General features: G+C 38.0%; 1 protein-coding gene across 2 annotated transcripts in view; it reads right to left on the bottom strand.

Annotated features, from left to right (window-relative positions):
- iars1 (isoleucyl-tRNA synthetase 1) overlaps positions 1-25,573 on the bottom strand; it is a 91,432-nt gene that overhangs the window by 55,674 nt on the left and 10,185 nt on the right. For both annotated transcript variants that reach the window (XM_083533943.1, XM_083533944.1), the window contains exons 4-11: positions 23,706-23,825; positions 21,688-21,770; positions 20,194-20,311; positions 17,412-17,559; positions 13,506-13,593; positions 7,357-7,417; positions 5,409-5,504; positions 3,759-3,881 (exon numbers count right to left, since the gene is read on the bottom strand). In XM_083533943.1, coding sequence (XP_083390069.1) covers positions 3,759-3,881; positions 5,409-5,504; positions 7,357-7,417; positions 13,506-13,593; positions 17,412-17,559; positions 20,194-20,311; positions 21,688-21,770; positions 23,706-23,825 — 837 coding nt within the window. The remainder of the gene's footprint in view (positions 1-3,758; positions 3,882-5,408; positions 5,505-7,356; positions 7,418-13,505; positions 13,594-17,411; positions 17,560-20,193; positions 20,312-21,687; positions 21,771-23,705; positions 23,826-25,573) is intronic.

Genomic DNA, 25,573 nt, shown 5'->3' with positions numbered 1-25,573 from the left:
AAGGGTGTTTGAGATCCCTACAAATAGCCTTTTACTTGTTTATTCAATAAAAAATAAATAAAATACATAATTAAAAAAGCTAACCCCTATATATGTTATATAATCCAGGCCAGATTTTTAATGTCGCGCATGAAGTAGGTAGAAGCGTAACGCCAGGACTTGTGTGTACATGTCAATCAACCCTTGTGTGTAATCTTCTCTAGATTTCCGGTTTCATCACTGAAGAATTATGCATAATACATAATTCAGCTTTCTAGTAGACCACATTACAGCCATTGTGAGCGTTTCCATAGAAACAGCTTATTTCCACATCGGAGATGATAAAGAGCGCGGAGAAAAAATCTCCCAGCTGTCATTACTGTAATTGCGCAATGACATCTACGTACTATTCTGGCTTAGAGATGTCAGGATACCGTCTTGCAGTGTTGCAATAAGCCACAATACAACTTTCTGTAAATATCACAAGTACTTTGGGAAATCTGGGCTTGCTGTAGTAATACACAAATGAACATGCTGATTAGATGAAATATACTTTTGTAAGGATTTCATTTTCCATCTTTTTCAGAGATAAATGATAGGATTCTTCTCTGTGTGGTTAAAAGAACACCTATGTTTTCTGCAGTGCCTGTATTTCAGCCGATCCATTTTAGACACTCATGCAGAATAATGTGCATGATATCTGCATACACTACATATGCAAAATATTAATATGTGCTTTTTTTCAATATCCCATTCCACATTTATTTTCTATTTGCTGTTATTATAACCTCCACTCTACCAGGAAGATGTTGCACTAGATTTTGAAGTGTGGTTGTAGAGATTTGTGCTCATTCAGCCACAAGGGTTTTAGTAAAGTCAAGTGTTATTGTTATCTCAAAAGTTTTTAATAATGTTAAGGTCAAAGCTCTATAGTAGGCTACGCAAGATCTCTCACTCCAACCCATGTTAACCATATGTTCATGGCTTTGTGTACAGGGGCATTGTCATGGTTTGTGTCTCCTAATTCAAGTCAAAGGAAAATTTAATGCTACCACATCCGGAGATATTCTATACAATTGGGTGCCTCGAACAACCACATATAGCTGGAAAAGTCAGTTGTCCCAGTACTTCTGTCCATGGTGTGCGTGGGCAGGCTGTGTGTGGATTAATGCACGTCAGAGTGATGGTATCTGATGAAAATGTGTGCAGGCGATGTGCCAGGAAAAGTCCTGAAGCTCACTAGAAGCCATAATTAAAAGCTATCGACACCGTTTGTATTCTATTAATCGGGACTTATGGAGTACAAAATAATTTATTCTCTAGCCAAGAGTAACACAAGCAAGCAATCAAGGGTCATTCCCATCTTAAAGAAACCTGCTCTGGACCCATCAGACATCAACAACTACAGACCAGTATCACTTCTCTCCTTTCTTTCTTAATCTTTGGAATGCACTGTTTTTAACCAACTGTCTGTCTATCTCCACAGAACAACCTCAATGATCCTAACCAGTCAGGTTTTAAAGCAGCACATTCCACAGAGACGGCCCTTTAGGCTGTTTCTATGAAACTGAATGCTGCTCGATCAGCCAAACTGTCATCTGTACTTATCTTCCTGGACCTTTCAGCAGCATTTGACACAGTCAACCACAAGACTCTCTTGTCTACCCTCAAGAGCCTTGGTATCCGCAGAACAGCATGGGAATGGTTGGCTTCCTACCTGGAAGGTCGCTCATACCAGGTTACATGGAGGGGATCCACATCTGCCCCGTGCAGACTTGTGGTGTCCCACAAGGCTTGGTACTTGGTCCCCTCTTTTTCTCCCTCTATACCCACTCCATTGGTGAAGTCATATCCTCACATGGGTACTGCTATGCAGATGACACTTAACCAATCTTTTCATTCCCTTCATCAGATACCACAGCTTCCACTCGGCATGCTTGACAGACATATCTTCATGAATGAGTGCTCATCAACTAAAACTCAACCCCAGCAAAACAGAACTGCTGGTCATCCCAGGTGATTCATTTTTAGGTCAAGATCTCTGAATAACTCTTCATGACTCTCTGCTCTCCCCTTCAGCCACTGCTCGTACATTTGGGGTACCTATGGACAATGAACTGTCCTTCTTCTCACATGTTGCTAATGTGGCTCGTTCCTGTCGATTTCTTCTCTACAACATCTGAAAAATTCGACCATTCCACACAGGCTGCCCAGGTGCTTGTTCAGTCTCTTGTCATTTTAAGACTCGACTACTGCAACTCTCTGCTGGCAGGTCTTTCCCTAAACGCTATTCGTCCACTGCAAATGATCCGAAACGCAGCTGCACGACTTCTCCCACACCACCCCACTGCTGCGCTCCCTTCACTGGCTTCCAGTAGCTGCATGTATCAGATTCAAAACACTGATGCTTGCCTACAAGGCCAAAAATGGACCAGCACCATCTTACCTCAGAGACCTCATCACACCTCGCACTGCACCATGCTGCCTGAGATCCTCCAGCACTGCTCGACTGGTAACACCTTCTTTCAAAATGAGAGGTAAGTATACCTCATGTATATAGTATAGGCTCTTCTCTGTTCTGGCCCCGAGGTGGTGGAATGAACTTCCCCTAGATGTCCGTACAGCGGAGTCCCTGACTATCTTCAAGTGACGGTTGAAGACCTACCTATTCCTGAAACACTTAAATTAGCACTTTTCAGGTTTGCTTTGTAGCATTCAAGAGTTATATTTATATTAAGTTTGTAATCTTGCGTAGATTTATTCATTGCTAGCGACTCATAGCACTTTTGTACGTCGCTCTGGAAAAGGGCGTCTGCTAAATGCCACAAATGTAAATGTATTACAGAGAAGCATGTCAAGCCAATGAGAATGCTGCAGAATGATCTTACTTAATCATAAATATACTCTATATTAACAATAAATCGACTTTTCTTACATTAAACCAATTAGTACTGTGTAAAAACGATTAACATTTTAAAGTAATGCGTAAATTATTTTATAGACTAGTTAAGTCTTCATTGTTCACATCAAGCTGACAAGAAGTCTGCATCGAATTCTAAACAAAGTAAATCAGGTGGAAATCTGAGTTTCACTTTCACAGCAGGAATCCAGCATTAAAATCAAGCTTAATAGTGTTATTACATGATTTACGAATCATGGTTATGTGGTTTATCTAGCGATTTTTCTTATAACCATGAAAAAACCAAGATTTTAAGAGTTGTGGTGTGTTTTCACGGGTCAAAGTACAACAAATTTTGGGAAGCAAAAATGCAAAGATGCGTTTGCAGACTGCAGCATTCGGATGTGAATCTCAAATCAATGGGAGTAAATGTGTAGTGTGCCTGGCCACTATAAAATTTCCCAAATCAAGACTTTTCCCAGGCTAAAAGTCATCAACTGATCAACAGATAAAAGGGCAGTAGAAAAGCAGAAAAATAAAGAATGTCCAAGAACAAAGCCTAGACAACACCCTTAATTTTTTTTCTTTTCAGATGCTTTGACAGTTTAAAGCAAACTTACCGCAACCAAATTTTCTTTAGAGACCTGCTACAAATACGATGAGGGCAGCCGTGTTGAATAAAACAAGATGCTGCGACACCACTATAATCAGCGTTTTCTTCAGATCTTCATGTGATACGAGTATGCAGGTCAGAAGTTACCAAACTTGTGCAGTAACATTCTTCTTTTGCACTGGGCGCGTGTTTTCGGTGTAGTGTTGTATTTGTTGTGTGACCCCAGATTAAATATATATCAGGTTCAAGAAGACTGAGAACACAAACCTTCACATACTGGCCGGAGAAGTGTGTGACCTCGGGGGTAAAACGGCCTGAGGAATCCACAGGGCAGATGGGTACTGAATCTCGCTGGATGACATTATACTCCATACACACACGGTAATCATCCTATAAGAAAAACACAGATTCAACACATTATCGTTTTTATTCCGTGCGCATCATCACACCTGTCCAAGTGACTAGCGGTTTATTTGAAACCCAGAGGACTCTCTGCCTGAGCACTGTAGCAAATAACATTTCACACACAAAGTGGATAATGTGCCTTTGCCATATGTCTCAAACCCACACGGCAAGCTTCTACACTTCAACACAACCTCCAAATGCAAACTGCTATGTGGGCAGCCATTTTCCCTCCGGATCAAAAAGCTTATCTGCCGGTTCATACACGATCTCCCTGCACTATAAATGAGTTACAAAAAAAGCCAAACGTAGTATTAGGTGTCTAGTTTTCTAGAGTTCAACAACATCCGAATGTTTTCTCTCTTATACACAAACAATCTTGTTACAAAAGCAAGCAAGCATCATTGTTATGGAGTTGTTAGCATTTCAGCCTGACCTGTGTTTCCACCCACTCAGCCAGTCAACTGCTTAAAAGCCAATTTATATCACATTAGTCATTTGATATTATATCTAATCGCAGCTAATACAAATTTAGATGTATGGTCAAGAGCGCGTTTACTGTCCTGTTTTTCTCGCTAATGAGCTCTCAAGAGATTTTAAGCGATAACCTGACTTGTTAGCTAATTAGCATCATTAGTATTATTAGCTCCATGGGAGTCCACTAAGATTATATACATTTATAAGTTAGTTCATCCAAAGTATCACCTTATCTGGCTCTCCAAGTAATTAAAAAATGTACTTGTGTTTTATTCCTTATGTGAAAAAAACGGACAATGAAACTTGTTATACAGATGTGTGTGGGTGTTTTCCATGCATACTGGTGAAAGGGGTGATGGTAGATGCAAAATCTTTTTTTTCCCTTCTGCTAAATCAGAAATAACTGTGCATCTTGAAAAAAAATGCTACCATTACTTTTCCTTTAGTTGTGTTTAATTTAGTTGATATCAGTAATTAAAAATTTTCCACAGACAAGCACTTTCGCATAGATGGCAGTAAGAAATAAAACTAATTTACTAATGCTCGTTTAAAGAAAATTACAATGGAACACAATTCCCTTAAAAGCAATAATTACACTTTAAGTAAAAAAGTTTTTATTATTTCTTTTTATTATTTCGGAGTTTTAAACTATCTGAATATTTATTATATTTACTAGACACCATCTAAATACCATTCGACAAAACGCAAAGATTGTTCTAGGTTTTTAAATCCCCATTAGATCTGAAAAGTCTATTGACAGGAACTGTGGAAAATCAAGTGCCCCAAACAAACTGTACCTGAACATGCTTCTGACAAAATGTTTGATTCAATCTTTTTTATTTAACACCACAGTCCAAATGTAATTAACTGCACTGTCAGCAGATTGAAGTATCTGTAGAGATAATTGAGCTCTCTAAAATGTGCATGCATCGGAAACCAATGTCAATCCCTCTCTACAGTAACACACTGAAACCAGCTCCTTATTGTACATAATAGATATTCAAAGTGGCTAATTGTGCCCAAGAGATGCAAACTTACAGCTCCAAAGTAGGGCGCCTGATGAACCACTCCTGTACCCTCCTCCTCACGGACATAGTTATCCAGCACGACAGAAAAGGCTCCGTTCTCTTTACACTGGAGAGGAGAAAAAAAAGAGAACAATGATGATGCTGTGCATAAAGTGGTATATTTAAATATATGTACAACAACAGAGTGAGAATGGAACAACCAGACAACTGCTAGCTGTCAGTATACTGCTTCCTTTATATACTGTGAAAAAAATTTGAGTGCCATTATTCACACACACAGTTCTATAGGGCAGAAAAAAGGCAAGGCAGTGTGTGACTACGACTCCTTCCAGAGGTCAAAAGTTATAATGCAGATGATGCTGCACCTATCCATATCTACACCATGTAGACACTAGCCATATTTGTAGGATAGCCCTTTTATGATTCTCCAGACAAAGTTGACCGAAAGGTGAAAATCCAAAAAAACATCTTTTACATCCAGAATCCGTTCACGTTCATCCGTAAATGTAACAGCTCGTTGTCAGGGCCTCTACTCAGACATTTGCGAGTAGGCAGCAGCAGTGTGATGTTGAACACAAACCTCATGAAGAGATTGTATTGTGATACCATATACCAGTTTAAAAATGGGCTCTCTTTAACCAGTCACAAAAACATGCAAGGCAGATTCCACAGGCTTGATTTCCACACATCCAGGAAAGCAGATTGTGTCAGTGCGTATAAACCGAGCTGAGAACTGCTGATATCTTCGACTAGGTGTCAGTCAGCTGAATTACAGTGAGAGGATTTTCTGTAGATTGAAGCAATGGTAGGAATGCTAGCAGGAGAAATAGCATGACGCTTTTGCTATCGGTGTGTCCGATTCAATACTGTGACAGCAGAAGTCGGTTCATGGACCTTAACGCATGCATTAAATGGAGGCATATGACCATAGATGACCGGCTTGTGATTCACCAAATAAAAGCACTAAAATAGTGGCTAAATAGCGGCTAAAATATCTTTTTAACCCATCGATAAAAACCTTGCACTCTGGCATTGTGCAAAAGAAAACATTCAGTGTTGTGGGTGGTGTAGCACCATCCACATCTCCTCAGCACTTGGGCAACGTTTAACTATGAAAGCAGAGTGTAAATCTTCCAGCCGAGCATGGCATGTCGAATTCAGCCCTGCTCCACAGTAGCTCGAGAAATGTCAGGGGGAGTCAAATAGCGTCTATGTTATCAGGCAATGCGAAGGCAGTGAGCACTGCTTGTAATATACAAGAAACACGCTCACTGTGGTAGAAGGGGATGAGAGAAAGCGATCGCCAGCTTCAGATATGTATCCCTCAGACCATGTTTGCAAGGTGCAAGGTTGCAAAGTGGATAACACAATAGTGTGCACATGTGCAAAGTGTGTATGAAGAAGATACAGATCGCTGCTTGATAGCAAAATATTGCACTAAAAATACTGCATTGATTCTGAATGTTCGGTATGTGTAAACAGGACCCTCATTTACATAGCAGTCATTTGCGATTATGGAACCAGGAACTACTGAGCAACTTATAAAATAGCTCTACATTTGCGATCATCATAGATCCAACACCAGCTTCTTCATGCCAGAGCCTTTAAACACTCAAAGAGGTCCAATGTCCAAACTCCACATGAAGTGGGATCCAAATGGCACTGGCACTGGTACTGGTATGTTTGCGGGATCGGCATCTACTTCTTTTAAGGTCCACAATCTTCATGAGGTGGGACGTGACTGGAGCTGGCGCAACCTCAGGGTGCCTCAGGATGCCTCAGGATGGGTAGAGATATAGAATTCTCCTCAGAATTCACATTGGTAGTGGGATACTACTCGCTTTTTTTCGCGACGTGGACTGTCGACAAAACTTTTGCTATTAGTTCGTACAGTATACGCCTTAACCATTCGCTCTGCACACGCATTATCATAACTCAGACGTTCTACTAAAGCTCACCTTGATGAAGTATTCAAAAAGAGGTTTGTATTGTTTTCCCTTCAGAGTCTTGCCAGGAAACCTGAAAAAGACAAATGAGCTCTTTTAAAGGAGTGCAAGGCTGGTGTTACACAATCATGAACAATTATAATGTAGCGTTTACTATATTTTTAAGACAATGAACCTGAAATAAAACGCACTGACAGTAAAAAGTATATTCACTGTTCTAATGAATAACTTATTCAGGTAACAGTCACGTATGCACAATCATAATGGTAGCTACTATGTTCTCTTAATTGCTGGCTCAGTATAGATTAGACTTCAACCTACAGAACAATACTAACAAAGCATTAGATTTGTTTCTTGTATAAGAATGACTATCTAAACAGATAATAACTCGACACTTGGTTTGCATTGCTTCTCCAGGTTTGCACTGCTGTAGCCTCTGTTTTTTTGGGGGTTTTTTTTGGTTTAACCGGTAAAGGACTGGTGATTGTTTTAGCCATTTGTGGTGGCATTGTGGTGCCAGTTTTGTCTTGTTGCATGATGTTCTCTGTATGTATATCTCAGTAAATTGGCAGCCAACGTGTTGCTGTAGACTTCCGGATTCATTCTGCTGCTACAATTATTAGCCATAAAAGCCAGAGCCATGTCACTACTTGTTACTATTACCATGTTTGACCGATAAGCTTGCAAGTTTTGTGTCATGAGCAGAAACGTTTTCCCCATACTTTGGCCTTTCCAATACTTTAATATAAGATAAGATAATATATAAATGTATTCGTCCCAGACGGTAGAAATTTCTAATACAGTAATTTTTTTTTTTTTACTGTTTAAGCCGTAAATCATCCTCCCACATACAGAAAACATTTGCGAGCAATATTTATAGAGTTCATGTACTGTACAGTATAGAGTTCTGCAGTAGCTTAGCCTATGAGTAGTTTCTCTACTTGTTTATTGGTTGAAGTGTCCTATGATGTCAAAAACGATACTGAGACAAATTAGTTATGTGGCAAATTCAATTCTGTGATAAACCCGGGGCGCGAGATTCGAACCGTGGTAAAGCGGGAGATTACTGTACATGTTAACATCATATCTGTTCTTCATTGTAAATTCCGAACTGGCTTTCTAAATCTTACAGCTGAGAAGTGGTTTGTATCTTGTGGTATTGTTGTTTTTGTATTATCAACTGGTGCCATTTTCCTTGGCCGACCTGTTCAGTGTATTTTTGTTAATACAATGGTAGTTTCGTTCTTTTTTAGGACATTTTAAATTGTTGTATTGGCTGAGCGATTTTCCTGCTGTTCTTAAAGATATATTTTGTGCTTTTCTGGCATGAACATCTCTTTGGTCTTCTTGTTGGTTTATACAGGTGAAACCCAGAGATCAAACCAAGACTAGACATTTAAAGCGACTAATTGTTCAAACAATTAAACTAACAGGACACCTGTCAGTACAATATCTGATCACTTCGAAAAAAGAAGGGAGTTCAAACAAAAGGTGTTCAAGTTTGTATAACGTATATAGATTTATATACTGTATCAATAAATGTAAGCCAGAATTTGCGAAAACAAATTGAAGCAAAAACTAAATACAGGTTGTCCTCTACTTACGATGGATATCGTAATTCGATATTATTTTCTGCTCCAAACTGATGGCTTTCCTCTTCTTTTTTTCACTAGAAGCAGGAGACATACTTGGGCGCTTTTAAGATTGTATTAAGATTTATTTATTTATTATTTTATCAATAAAATTGCTGTTGGAAACCGTTTAAACCGTTATACACAAAAATACACAAAAAATACACACTTAGAAACTTTACTCCCTAGACCACTAGCGAGAGTTTGGCATCTCACATGGCGAGAGATCATCCCATCCCATCCCATCCCATCCCTGCATGTTGCGTGAAATTCTTTCTATTTTCACAATTTTGTCGCATCGCTATCGTAAGATCGAAAAATCGTAAGTCGAACCAGCGTAACTCAGGGGCCATCTGTAACTAGTCTTGCTCTTCCAAAACTTTTGGATAGAAAGTGTACAGTATATCGATGTGTAACTCATGTACAACAATTTTGAAATGATTGACCATTTAACGAATTTCCAATCACAAACGCAGTACAGAATCATCCTATAATACATCTTAAATGAAGCACAGCAAATCATTTGCGACAGAAAGAAAGTAGAGCTCCGATGTGTTTGCTGTACTGTTCTCAAGATGAACTGAAACCATACATGTGCATATTTTTTTTTTATTTCATAATTTTAATGTATGTAATGTTAGAAGCAAATTTGTCAAAGACATTTTCTTAACTACATTTTTGTCACATTTTTGCAAAAAAAAATTCCCAGCAACAAAAATTCAGAGCAAACAGGACCAGGTTTTCATTAGTGCGAAGCGATCTGGTGTGAAAAAGCCTGCAGGTCTGATCCTACTGTACGTGCCGTGAAAGCAAAATTCTGTCAGAAGTCTGTCAAAGAGATAGGACTGTCTGAAAAGGACTTTGATTTGTCCCTGGTTCATTGCCAGAGGGTATTAAATCGAAGATAATTTCACTTTGGATTCATTTTTCGATGAAAGGCTGGCAAGGCGGAAAATGATATACCACAGAGAAATCATGCATAGATTTCAAACGGTATTTAATCAGAATGCAGGCCTTCATGTTGGCCATGCAAGTCTCATTATACACAATGTGATGCAAACAAACACCACATATGCTAGAAAATATTTCAGTGTGTTGGCGTTTCAGTTCATAAATACCGGGATCCTGTACTAAGTATCTGACCAAGAACTGTAAACAGTACAAATGCCAAATAGATGGTTCAATGCCAAACTGCTTTAACTACCAGTCATTTCTCCTTTGTCTTCCATTTTATTGACTCTTCAGTCAGACATAAAATGATCTGTGAAGTTTTCATTGGTTTCCTTAGTAACTGATTGGCTTCAGTTCAAACATGATCCTCTTAAATAAATTCCTTGAATGATCATTGCTCCAGTTATTGAGCCAATTTTTATTTATCCTGATCATTTCCATTCAATTCAAATGTAAATTTATACCGGTGAACAACTCAAAATATATGCTTGATCCCCCCCCATAAACAGCTCCTTGATCTTTGTCAGCAGGACAGCAGGAAAAGGAGAAGTGTAGGAGAATGGAGATTTAGGTTGGTGTTTTAAATGTTGGTACTATGACTGGTAAAGGGAGAGAGGTAGCTGATATGATGGAGAGGAGAAACGTAGATGTGTTGTGTGATTAGGAGACCAAGTGAAAAGGGAGTAAGAACAGGAACATTGGAGGTGGGTTTAAACTGTTCTATCATGGTGTAGATGTAAAGAGAAATGGTGTAGGGGTGATCCTGAAAGAAGAGTGCAGTAAGAGTGGAGGTGAAGAGAGCTTCTGATAGAGTGATGAACGTGAAGCTGGAAGTTGAAGGGTTGATGATAAATGTCATCAGTGCTTATGCTCCACAAGTGGGTTGTGAGATGAAGGAGAAGGAAAAATCCTGTAGTGAGTTGGATAAAGTGGTAGATGGTGTACCTAGGAATTTCTGATCGGGGCAAATTTAAATGGGCATGTAGGTGAAGGTAACAGAGGTGATGGGTAGGTATGGTTTAAAGAAGAGGAATGTGGAAGGGCAGATGGCGGTAGATTTTGTGAAAAGGATGGAAATAGCAGTGGTGAACACTTATTTTAAGAAGAAGGAGGAGCATAGGGTGACGTATAAGAGTGGAGGAAGGTGCACACAGGTGGACTATGTCCTATGTAGGAGATGCAACCTGAAGGAGATTGGAGACTGTAAGGTGTTGGTGGGGGACAGTGTAGCTAGACAGCATCGGATGGTGGTCTGTAGGATGGTTTTGGAGGCGAAGAAGAAGAGGAGGAGAGTGAGGACTGAAAGAAGAATAAGATGGTGGAAACTGAAGGAGGAAGACTGTTGTGTGAAATTCAGGGAAGAGGTCAGACAGGGGCTCAGTGGTGGTGAAGAGGTGCTGGATGATTGGGTAACTACTGCAGGAGTGATAAGGAAGACAGCTAGAAAAGTTCATAGTGTGACATCTGGAAATAGAAAGGAGGACAAAGAGACGTGATGGTGGAATAATTAAGTGCAGGAAGGCATAAGGAGAAAGAGGTTGGCAAAACAGAATCGGGATCGACAGAGTGATGAGAAAAGTAGGCAGGAGTACAAGGAGATGCAGCAGCAGGTGAAGTTAGTAAAGGTAAATGCCAAGGAAAAGGCATATAAGGAGCTGTATGAGAAGTTGGACACTAAAGAAGGAGAAAAGGATTGGTACTGATTGGCCAGGCAGAGATCGAGCTGGAAAAGATGTGCTGCAAGTTAGGATGCTTTCGGTTTAAGGGATAGAGATGGAAATGTGTTGACTAGTGAGGAGAGTGTGTTACGAAGATGGAGGGAGTATTTTGAGCATCTGATGAACGAGGAAAATGAAAGAGAGAAAAGGTTGGATGGTGTGGAGTTGGTGAAGCAGGAAGTGGATCGGATTAGTAAGGAGTAAGTCATGTGTGAGGGTGGTGCAATACATGTATGAGGACAGTGTGACAGCAGTGAAGTGTGCAGTAGGAACGACAGACTGTTTCAAGATGGGGGTTGGACTCATCAAGGATCGGCTCTAAACCCTTTTCTGATGGCAGTGATGATAGATAGATTGACGGATGAGGTCAGACAGGAGTCTCCATGGACTATGATGTTTGCGGATGATATTTTTATTTGTGGTGAGAGTAGGGAGCAGGTTGAGAAGAGCCTGGAGAGGTGGAGGTACGTGCTGGAGAGAAGGGGAATGAAAGTCAGTAGTAGTAAGACAGAGTACATGTGTGTGAATGAGAGGGATGGCAGTGGATGGGTGCGGTTGCAGGGAGAAGAGGTGGTGGATTTCAGGTACCTTTGGTCAACAGTGCAAAGTAATGAAGAGTGTGTTAGAGAAGTGAAGAAAAGAGTGCAGGCAGGGTGGAGTGGGTGAAGAGTGGCAGGAGTGATCTGCGATAGAAGAGTATCTGCAAGAGTGAAAGGGAAAGTTTATAGGACTGTGGTGAGACCTGCAATGTAGTATGGATTAGAGACAGTGGCACTGAGTAAAATACAGGAGGTGGATCTGGAGGTAGCAGAGCTGAAGATGTTGAGGTTTTCGTTGGGAGTGACGACGATGGACAGGATTAGAAATGAGATTATTAGAGGGACAGCGCATGTAGGACATTTTGAAGACAAGGTGAGAGAGGCGATATTGAGATGGTTTGGACATGTGCAGAGTAGGGACATGGGGTATATCGGTAGGAGAATGCTGAGGATGGAGCCACCAGGAAGGAGGAAAAGAGAAAGGTCAAGGAGGAGGTTTATGGATGTGGTAAAGGAAGACATGCAGGTAGTTGGGTTGAAAGATGCAGATGTAGAGGACAGGGGGGTATGGAGACGGATGATCTGCTGTGGTCACCCCTAATGGAAGAAGCCGAAAGAAGAAGTAGTTCTAGACCAGAGACGCCCAAAATAGGGCCTGCGGGTCAAAATTGACCTGTGGTGACCTTTGATTTGGACTGCTATGCCACATGTAAGAGGACCAAAAGGGGAAAAAATGGGGAGGGAAAACTTTTGAAAAATAAGGACCACCTTAATGCCACTCATTAGCTTAGTGAATAGCTGTATTAGGTATAGAACTCTATTGTATAATAAATTTTATTGTTTTTTATTGTACCATCAATTTCACTGAACTAGATCTTTTAAAATAAAACGTAATAAAAATTAATTAAGCAGATTAGTTATGTCATGTTTGATAATTATATATTTTTAAATATGAAATCATAATTAAGAAAATACATAAGTTCATTTTAATATAAGGGTATAAATGCAACATATTATTTCAGCAGATGGCCCTGGTTTTTTGGCAAATTCATACCATGGGTTGGATTCATAAGGAAAATTGTTTGGCCACCTCTGCACTACAACGTTTAACACGTCTAAATGTATCTATCAGGAAATTACAGCTGCAATCATTTTCATCTTTTGATCTCAAACCCAAATATCTGGAATAATGTGGAATACACTCATTTGAATTGAACATTAAATTAATTTTCTTTTGACTCTGTACATCCCTCAATCCCAGTGAAGGAGACACCACCACAGTCCCACTGCTCAAAAGCTAAAGGAATTTGTCAGACTCTTACTTTTCCAGGATGGTGTATTCACTCTCAGACTTAAACAGAGCCCCGAGCCTGGCCTCCATCATGATGTACACTTTATTAGTGTCATTATCTATAAAGAACACAAAGAGAGAATGAATCAATCAAATCATCCACAATCTTAAAAATTGCACTAGAGTATGAATGCAAAAAATGTAAAAAAATTCAGAACATAAATCCAATTTCAAACATTATGGTAGAAAAAAAACATACTCGGAGAAGACGCGGTATTTCTGGAATTTCGGCGAGTTTCACTGAATGAGATGCCAGAAAAATCTACAGAATCTAATCTCAGTTTCTAACAAAAATTGACTGGTGTTGCAAAATGTGTTGCATATTAGATATAAAAAAAAAAAAAAAAACCCAGCAGACACACAATTTGACTAGCCATTGTAAAGAACATTTTGCTATTAGAAATGTCATTTTTAATTGTTTGAAAACTTTTTTCCATGTGCCACAATTTTTTTCCCCACAAAAACACACTGGACCTGGAAATTAGTGTTTTTTTATACAAATATTAAATCATCATAAAACATATAAAACTTTAACTGGTATTACTGAACTTGCTTCTGAAAAATGTCCCATCCAAGAGTAAAAATTATTGTGCTGTGTGAGTGGAAAAGACAATATTCTTGTCTATTCTTTAAAATAGATAATAGTATGAAATAAGGGACCGCTAATGAAATGAAAGGGGCTTTTTGAGTGATTTTTGATTTAAAAGCAGAGGTCCAGAATGATGTCATGACTGCTTTCAGATATCCAGGATGAAGCATTAGACTAAACTAACTAAAACTCTCTGCAAACAAACAGATTACATGAACACCATATTGTTTTTACTTAAATAGACTAGTGTCACTGGATATGCACTTTCAGCAGTTTTTTTTTATGTCTTCTAAACTGCAGAGTTCTCTAGGAGCTCCCCAGGAGCAGGACCTTTACCACTGCTGTGGTCTAAAGCAGGTACCATTCTATCACCTACTCTCCAAATAGTCCTAGTCAATACCTTGGGTAAAAACGTAGACGAATATGCACAATACACATATTTAGGGCTCAAACCATTTCTGGAGGTTTGCATTATTAACGGGTTGGCGAATCTGTTTCTCAATTTCCTAACCTGCTGTTACTATGGCTACGTGTTAATCCGGATAAATCTGAAAACATTTTCATTTAAAACTTTTTACAATTTTTTTTCAAACGGGTTAAAAATAAAATCTTGTCCTCATTGAAAAATCTGAAATGCTTAAAAAAACTGTTCTAAATGCACACTATTCTTTATGTATTTACTACTCTAATCAACATGAACAAATATGGATACTTTATGCAAATGTATGTTTATTATTAGTGAAACCAAACTAGAACTAAAACATGAAGACAAAATATTCTTGCAAATGTTTTAAAGTAATTATGTTTTAAATTATTTAAGTCATCAGGACACAAAATGGAACTTTTGCTATGTTTCCACACGGACGGTTATAATTGCCGGATGTGTGCACTATGGCGGGGTTTTTTTTGGTCTGGCAAATGGGGATACATGTCTCTGATCCATAACCACAGTATATGGTGGTAATTCTCTAATTTTAGAATGCGAAGTGCCAATAAAGAAGAAGAAGAAGAAGAAGTAGATTCATGGCGATTTTTGCTGCTTGATTTGAGACGTTTTGTATTTATTTTTTTATATCTGAGTGACTGATCTTATAAATGTGTGTTGTGTTGAAGGTGTGTTATTAACATATATACATACAGATATAACCATACATACGTATATTTTTGTTTGTTTTTTTCCCCAGGACTGAAAATCAGTCACCCTGCTGGAGGTCTATAGACGGATCTGTTCGTGCTAGCATCATTGCTGTATTAAATCTCCTAAACAAATTGTCAGTAAAACTGTATAATGAAATTAAGGAACGGAAGTCGACTTTCACGACTTTCACGTGCAGGATGACCAGGTGAAAACAGGATCTAATCCACAAAGCAAAATTAGTTATTGCAGCAATGTGAAAAGGCACAAGCACATGACCGGCTAGGAAGACACGGAAGAGCTGTAGGAGTCGTCAGGAAGGAGGGCAAGCGCGAGAGGGAAAGGCGCAAGGGAGAGGAAGTGCATCAATAAAAGATGGCACTGGGTGAAGGATGACTGCGCAGGCCTGACCTGACTGATAGCATCGATCAAAGTAGGTAACAATGATGTGCTTAGAAAAATGCTCTAGAGGAAATTCTATATTACTCGTCTATGTACACACTATACAGGCAGGTTTCACTTAGAAGTTTGGAACGCTATAGTAGTAGCAATAATAAAATTAAATATTTTTAATACCTTCACATTAAAGATTTTGTGGCGTTTTACAAAAGCAATAGATCCAAACGCTAGAAAAAAATCTGTACTTATACCGTCCTCTTCCTCTGCCCTGTCTAGTACACTGTGGAGGAAGGGGAGAAAAAAAAAATCAAGCTGTCATGAAAAAATAAATGAGTACTGTCAGGCATGGAGGACTCTAGGAGGGAGATGAAGCCCTGTGTCTGCATTAGTATTCTGAGCGTTGCTCTGATGCAGCACGACTTTTCTCTCTCGGCCAGGATAACAGCGCCTCCTGCTGACGAGCACATGATAGCGCTCGGCCTTGAAAAGTAGGTCAACCGTTTACTGTGGGAGCAAAGTGATGACTAAAAAAAAGCAGAACAGCGACTATTTTTACATGTGAACAAAGATTTCTTTTTTCTTTTTTTTTTTTTGGGAAGTGACCTGATTTGAGAATTGTCCCAACCCAAATCTTTGCCAAGGAAAGCTGAGGCACAAGTTCTCTGTTTTACATCACGATCAGCAACAGAGAGATGGGACTCTCTGAACTGATCTCAGTGCATACACATGAACTGCACCATTACAGAACTCGATCGGCATTGATGACTGCTAAAAGGAAATCTATTACTATTAAGAAATGGTATAAAAACTGGGAAGTGTTTCTCCCTACAGGCTCCTTATAGTTTTAATGAAGGCTGTGTGGCCAGTTTAGATGTTCTGGCACCCTATATCCCAAAACACTTTCCCTTACCCAATTTATATAGATTCTGCAAAGGTCTGATTTTATCAAATTAAATAAATAAACTACCAAACTAGCAGAGAGCAGCAGTTTTTTTGGTTGTTTCATCACAATACTGCTTTAGCTTAAAGTAGAAAAGCATAATTTTTAGCTGTATCAAGCAAAATACAGTCAACCCCTGATAATTTGCGGTTCGGAAAATTTGTGGGTTCTAGTTGCGGATTACCTTGAAATTTGCGGGAATCCGCAGCGGTACCGAATGTTCAGGAATAACAATTGAAACTGTGTTTTAACTAACAAAATTCATAATAATGTTTAAAACACATTATTGTATTAAAGTGACAATGTCTAGATTAATTCACTAAGGTACCATACAGGGCTGCGGGGGTGCGGCCAAAATTTTCGGAACTCGTGGGGGGTCTTAGAGCGTAACCCTGTGGGACCTCTCTAGAGTCTACACCCAAAACATAAATGTTGGCACCCTAATATGTATTACAAACTAACTTGGTGTAATAGATTGTGAATTTAAAAAACAAACAGCTTTAAATTAAGTCATGAGTAAAAAAAAATCATATGGGTGCCTCAAACCCCACTACATCTATACAAGCATCTGCAGAGAAGAAAGACAAGGTCACAATAACAGGTTACATCAGTATTAAAAACCTGACCACAATGTTCTCTAGTGGCTTCATCATTCAGCTTAAATTCTACTCCTACGACTTCCATGATCATTTCCACAATAAGTCTTTATTACCCACAGGATCAATTACATAGGTTTTGGTCATCCAGGTACTTATCAAGTAATATTTCAGTGTGAATGTGCAACAGATGTTGTAAATGTGCAACTGCCCCTGACCTTTGACCTTGACATAGATGAACTCAGGGTTTACACAGAGGGCCAGGTTACTGGGCAGAGTCCATGGTGTGGTGGTCCATGCAATCAGGCACACACTTTCGTCCTCCAGCAAAGGGAAGTTCACGATGACTGATGGATCTTGAACGTCCTGTTAGAAAGAAAAAAGAATTGATGGTCAGTTATGACAGGGTCCCCAAACCCTGAGCCGCCTACCGGTTCCAGGCTATGGATCATTTGGTACTGGGCCACACAGAAAGAACAAAAACCTTTACATTTTTTAATTCCATTTTATCGACTTTCATGGTTTGCTAGAAGTTTTATTTATGAACTCCTCCGCTTATCTCAATTTCCCGCATTGCTTTTCTATGCATCGATTCATTACCAACACCAGCGATCCCTAGCAAAGATGACCACAAAACAAATATTGCTGGATTGTTTCTTGGAAAAGAGGTAAAGATCAATGCTTATTGCAACAATCCAAGCCCACTCTGTGTAATAATTCCCAAATGAGTTTTAGCTTCATTATATATATGTAATAATTAGTAGTAATATAACATTACACCATTATAACATTACTGTGATTTTATTTGGTGGGAAAAATGGTCTTGCAGGAAAACTGGTCCTTGGTGCAATTTGCAAGTTGGGGACCTCTGAATTATTAGATATTTGTAATACAGACTTCATGGTTTGGTGAAGCTTTTCATTTTTTCATTTTTTAAGACCTATTGTGTTTTTAACTGTACTCGTCACATAGCAGTATAATTTCTTTTTTCATCTTTAATATTTTGAATGTATTATTTTGAATGTATTATACACTGACAATGTTTCATTTTAAAACTTTTTTAAATTCCTGAAAATCATTTTATTAACTGCAAATAACCTCAATTTCAAAAAAAGGTTTAATGAGTTACAAAAATTTTTTTCAATAAATAGCATTCTGTTTTTATATACATTTCACACAGCGGCCTAAAATGTGTAAAATGTATAAAATGTATATAAAACCAGAATTGTTTTTTTTTTAACCCAGAATTTATTCACCATAGAACGCAAAAGCATATTAAATGTCTTCACTAAACTTTAAGAAAATTAAATAGCAGCAATATTTCCCTTACGAGGGAAATATCAAGGTCCGTGACGTCGGAGTGACGTGGGGCCGCCTTCCCGTGGGCTCACCACCTGCAGGAGGGACCGTAAGGGACGGTGCTGTGAGGATTGGGCAGCAGTCGAAGGCGGGGGCCTGCTTAGACTGCTGCCCCCGCGACCCGGATTACGGATAAGCGGGAGAAAATGAATGAATGAATGAATGAATGAATGAATGAATGAATGAATGAATGAATGAATGCTGTTACAAAAAAATAAAAATAGTTGGAGGAACATTTTGCAACTAATTAGTTTAAATGGCAACAAGTGAAAATGTAAAGATGGGAATAGATTTCGATCTGTGAAAAACTCAGAATAATGGGCCTTCTATGGAAGCTAATTTAAAACTGACTAAGGCACAGTGGAAAACTGTTCTGTGGTCAGACAAATTAAAAATGTTGAATTCTTTTTGGGAAAAATGAATGCCGTGTCCTCTGGAGTAAAAAGGAGAAGACTTTGTAGTAGAAGAGTAGAGGTGCTGAACTGGCCTGCCTGCATTCTATTCCTTTTACCAATTGAAAACACAAGAAAAGAAAAATAAATCAATAATGAAACAGAAAATATGACAAAGAAGACCAAGGACTGTTGAGCAGCTACAGTTCTGTATCAGACATGAATGAGACAACATTCCTCTCCCAAAACTCCAGCAACTGGCCTTCTCAGTTCCCAGATGTACAGGGGATGCTACACAGTGTATGGCCCTGTCCAAACTTTTTTGAGACTTCTTGTGTTTATCCAATTGAAAAGAATGTTTTGTTTTGACCTTAAAATGTTACATTTCCTCCTTTTAAACATTTGATACGTTTTCTATGTTCTATTGTGAATAAAATATGGGTTTTTAAAACTTCAAAAAACTTAAAATCAGTGCAAAAATCAGTGCATTCTGTTTTTATTTACATTTTAGTGTTCTAAAAATTTTTTTAATTGGGGTTGGATTAAAAACCTATATCAAATAATATTAAATATTATATATTATTGGTTGTAATATATTAATATTATGGCTTTCTTAATCAACATGTTAATAAAACGTTAACGCAAAATCATTTTAACAGCACAAATTTTATTAACGTGCGATTTCTGTTTCACCATTTTTATTTTAAAGAAATCGGAAAAAAATAATTTAAATATAAAAACAGCGAAATTATAAACCTTCTACGCAACACTGTATATAAACAGTGTTTATATACAGAGTTTAGATGGCTTAAATCAGCACCAGAATTTGCCATGGTACACACATCCGGGATTGAACCCTCTGGGATCGGCAAATGCGGCATTTTGTGGCATTTTTTTTTTTGGCATGAGGTTTGTGTTTTAACATTTTAAATCAGGTGACGAGACAAACCGAGGTAGTATTTTACATTTGTAAATCACATTTAGTTTACATTAAAATTTATATAAATTAAAATAAATGTATAGGTTTATTTCAAGTTATATGTTTAGAAATGAACTCAACTGTTCCTTTTGTCCCAGTGATCGCTGTGTAACTAATTCAAATATACTGGCACCCCGTATCACATTCACTGTGTCCAAAATGACACCTTACTTCGTTTACCAAAAAGCAATAAACATTAGTTGGGATTAAAAACCTTAAATGTGATCATATACAAACCAAAATGGTTTAAAAGAAAGCTTCTGATTGTACCTTGTAGTTCTGGTTTGATTCGAAGTTGGAGAGTGGAGTGTTACAGGCTGTGGAAAATGGCATGACCTTCACTCCTCTGTACACCATGCCTTTATCATAGAGCTGCTTAAACACCCACCTGGAAAAGACACAAAGTAACAAATAAATTATATATTCTACAAATTATCCTTTTGGTATATAAATTAGAGACGATATTTGAACAAAAGTTTAACACCATAAGATTAACATGTGCTTTTGGAACCTCCGATTCCACATTTCAATTGTACTTGAGTAAAAGTGATAACTATTTGGATTTGAATGCGCGCGCACACACACACACACACACACACACACACACACACACACACACACACACACACACACACACACACACACACACACACATATATATAAGACAGACAGACAGACAGACAGACAGACAGACAGACAGACAGACAGACAGACAGACAGACAGACAGACAGACAGACAGACAGACAGATAAGAAGTAAAAACACTGACCTATGAGAAATGCAAAAAATCTTTGGGTTTTTTTAAGGATAAAGTTTTCTATTGTTACAGACACACAATAAATGTATACTTACTCCAAGTATACTCTCACTTGAACCATGGAGTTATGCTTGTGGTCTCATGAAAGGTACTCATTTAATGCAATTTATACGTTTCCTAAAAAGTCGCAAGAAACTGCATGTTTTTTATTTGCTGAAAATGTAGTGTCGTTTCCCCAAACTGAAAATGCTTTGATAAAGTACAGGCAGTTAAATGAACTTTAGTACAGTAACAGAGTTAAAATAATTTGTTACTGCCCACCACTGCTTATTAACACCCCCCATTGCACAGATATTACAGTTTGCAAGCTGTGGCATCCAGATATTAAATTACAATATGGACATATGCTTGCCAACTGAATGTTTAAAATCTACCTACAAATCATTTGTTAAGTCAGGGAATTATGAGGGCCTTCCCAAAAGGTTCATCTCAAATGCACTCTTGTGGCAAAAATGCATTATAAACACAGGGTTTTTGCAGCCATACGTGGCTCTGTAGGAGACACACAATTCTATAGGATATTTGGATGTGGTGGCATTATATTTTCACTTCACTAAAACTAGAAGGCCCAAACCTGTTCCAGCATGGCAATGCCTCTGTGGACAAAGCCAGCTTCATGAAGATATGCCTTACAAGGGATGGAGTCCCTTCACCTAACCTACATCAGTACCTGACTTTACTAACACCCATATGGCTGAATGAGCACAAATGTCCACAGATACCGTCAAGATCTAGTGGAACATCTTCCCAGAAGAGTCAAGGTTATTATAACTGCAAATAAGGACTAAATGAGTAATGGGATGTTCAAAAGCAACTGCAAATCTTATTGCCAGGCGTCCACATACTTTGGTATAATCCTGATGTTTCATTTTTTAACATAGTTTGTGTAATGAAAACATACAAGATCTGAAAAATAATCTTGGGGGTGGGGATCCCCGAGGTCTTACCATACAGTCTCCATGAACCATGGGTAGAGGGTCTTGTAATCATTTCGGAAGTCGATCCAGCGGCCCATTCTCTTCACTGAAACCTATATCACGCAATCAATCGAACAATTATTATGTTTCATTTAAACTAAAAAAATGTCAATGTAAACTGCTACAGCAATTTTTTTATGATGATATATTTATATATTTACTATGATTTTTGTTTGCATAGAAAATACAAAAAAAAATATAGCTGATAGTCTGAAATCTCTAAACCACAACAAAAACCATAACCACCTACACGGTCATCAAAACCGGATTTCCATGCCTCATGCAACAAACAAAATGAATTCCCCTGTGTAACGAACCACAGCTTATTGTTGATTACATCATCCATGGAAAAAAAATTAATGCCTGTCTCCTGGGCTCTGTAATGAGGTCAGTCAAGCGATTTACAATCACACTTCCTCTACACATCTCTTAAGATAGATCACCTCAGCAAAAGTTACATTACCATTAGAACACAACACATGAGAAAATCAGAACACCAAACACAATGTTTGTAAGGCTAAACCTTTAATATCGCTGATGGTGCAATTTTCCAAAGTATCAAACAAAAGCACATGAGGCACAACACAACTGCAATACTTGCACAACATGTGATAATTAAGAATCTACATTTCCAATACGACCAGCTATTTTGGATTTCAGAAATACATGAAGACGTTGCCAAAATGAATATTCATGCCTATTTAAATGTCCTGGCAATTTTAATGTGGAAAAAAATGAAAGATGTGTCTTTCAGCTATGAGGACCTAATCAATACAGGATTTTGTTATTCCACACAAATCTTTTTTTAGTAGATTGCAATTACACAAATAGAGGATTTTACATCTAATTTGTGTCTTTTTGTGGATTCTTTTGTACAAATATATGAATAATGAAAAGCATTTTTGTATCCAACCAGTCAAATCAATTAAAATAAAATAGGTATATTTATGGTGCAATATTTAGGATAACATCATGACGGAAAACAGTGAAGTCAAATTAAATTGAAATAAATATGAATTAAAGTGCCATGAGTTAAAGAAGAGATAAACAGCATGATACAAATAAAACAATATTAATGTAGATGTGCAAATAACAATTGGAGGCAGAATAACTGTAGTTATGACAATAAATGGCAGGAGTTTAGTTATTAAGTGGAGATATTTGTATTGTGCTGTAATGACACATTGCAATCCATTTGTTTTTAGCTTGTTTTATACTAGAGTTATATATTTTAACATTCGTGGTTTCAATACCAGACATTTTGCACATGTTTTTACTAGGAAAGATTACTGTATTTACTGTCATTGACTGTATTGTATTGTGTATATATATATATTTCTTTCGGCTTCTCCCGTTAGGGGTCGCCACAGCGGACCAGCCGCATGTTTGATTTGGCACATGTTTTTACGCTGGATGCTCTTCCTAACGCAACCCTCCCCATTTATCCGGGCTTGGGACCGGCACTACGGATTGTGCAACCCTAATGGCTGGGGTTGGTTCCCTGACCGGGGATCGAACCCGGGCCTACTGTGGAAATAAGTGTGTTGTCTGCAGTTTTCAGTTTGGCTCGAGTTCTTTTTCTGAGAACAATTAACCAAATCTGACTAACTATAACTAACTAACATGGTTATAACCTGATAACATTTTATTATTTTTTCCCCCCAAAAAATAGTCATTTGTAGAATTATTCTATTCAGAAATGATATAATTCCAACAAATGATTCCAGTCCTGCTCTCAGCATTTACAGATATGTTTCCATTAATGGGTACATCAAACCAGCAAAGTGCTTTTTGTTTCAATTTGTGTCATGTCATCTAAATGTATTCAAGTGCACATCATTAATTCACTGAGCAACAGAACTAATAATTATATAGCGAGATCTATCTTTTTCTCACACACACACACACACACACACACACACACACACACACACACACACACACACACACACACACACACACACACACACACACACACACACACTTACCTCCCACTCATTGGCGTATCTCATCACGATACTCCGGCACTGCTTGTTGTACTCTGCTATCCCCATCTTAGCAACGTCCTCTGGTCCTTTAAGTCCGAGTGTCTTATCAATCTCATATTCCTTTTAAAAACAATATATAAAAAAAATGAAAGTTTAGGATTATAAATCTAAAACCCAAAACGCTTAACATGAATAAACAAGCAACCTGTCAAGACATAAGCTAACAAAGTCCCTAATTAATAAAGCAAAGATGACTAAACATATTACTTACTGGGGAGTGAACAACATGACATCGATCAGCAGGCTGCAGAAAAGCTAATTACAAATGGTTTAAGTAAAAAAAACAAAGCACAACAGGGCGTGCTGTTATTATAATTACAAAATCATCAATAAGGGGTGGTGAGATGCAGAGATGGAGTGATATTTTGCAATAATAGCGCAACATGAATTCTTTCATATTCCTCTTCCACCATAGCAATTTGCTCTTGATTACCATTTGTTTTCTTATCCATGTATAGTTAACTGTACACTTTTATTGCATTACTTACTGTAGATTTTATATAACGGTTTTCCTTCCACACGCACAATTTAAAAGGAGAGGAATGTGGTTTGCAACGTTACATAGAAAAGACAGGTACTAAGCACTGTTCAATAAAGTCTTCTTACAGAAAAGCTTCACCAAGCCGACTATAAGTCCTTTTTCTTACTCAGCATGTTTTTACATCCATTTATTGTTTGTAATAAATTGTTAGATGATTAGATTACATGGAGTGTGAAATCCTAGTGAATTACAGTGCGTGCAGAATGCGTTCATTTTGTTCACATCTTGTGAGGCTTGCATGTTTCAGTGAACTCGCAAAGCCCACCAACTCTGAAGAATTTCCCATATCTGAAAAAACAAAAACAAAAAAAGCCTGAAGGCTTCAAGTGACGCATTGGAAATTGTTCATCGTATTATAAATAGATCAATTCATTAAAGCGTAGTACAAATGAACAATTGGACATGTTTTTATTTTTTTACAAAAATTTTATGTTTTGACTCATCAAAGCAAAAATCTAATATTGTTTGGAAAGTTCTTTCCAACGCTGTTGCAGAATTTCCAACAAATCTGTTGCAACTTTTGGTTGCTTTGATTTCTGTCCAGTTCACCCCAAACCAGCTCCATGGGGTTTAACTCTGGAAACTGTGATCAACTGGTCATTCCATGAGGTGAAGCCTTGCTTTTTTTCCTTCTAAAGTAGTTTGTTTTGTTTCATTAACTTGCTATAGGATGGACCCCTGACCAACTAGATGTATACCAGAGGGTATTGCATCGTAGTGTGGTAGTAGGTTTGGTTCAGGGGGTCGCCAAAGTCGGCAACTCTGGATTAAAAAAAAACAAAAACAGATCACACTTTCTCCTTTACACAACATTTTGCCTATTGCACTGCATATAATAACCCTAAGTGATTAACCCGAAGACTAATAATTGTTTTGAGCCCATAAGAAATTCTTCAGTAGTCCACAGCAGTGCTTCATGACCCATCTTGCCTCCTTAGCAATGGATTTCTTACTGCCACTCAACCTGTAAAACCTCTTTTAATGCTTACTTCAACCAGTTGACCTGTGAGCCACCTATCATGCAAGCTGTTGATTCTTTTATAAACGTATAACCCTTTTTATAAACTATATAGACCTCCTAATGTCTTTCTTTAAGTTTCCAAGTGCATTTTTAATGTGTAGGAAATTGTAGTCATTGACACCTTGGCTTTGTTTGCCATTTCTTTAAAGTAAAGACTTTCCAGGTTGTATTGACTTGCCTCTCTTATTTTATGAATTGACGTTTTTTTGAGAGCAATAAACTACTTCCTGCAGTCCAATACTTGCC

This window comes from Silurus aristotelis (assembly GCF_946808225.1).
Source record: "Silurus aristotelis genome assembly, chromosome: 28".
Classification (NCBI taxonomy): Eukaryota; Metazoa; Chordata; class Actinopteri; order Siluriformes; family Siluridae; genus Silurus; species Silurus aristotelis.
The sequence above is the reverse complement of the archived record's forward strand: the minus strand, read 5'-3'. Positions and strand labels throughout refer to the sequence as shown.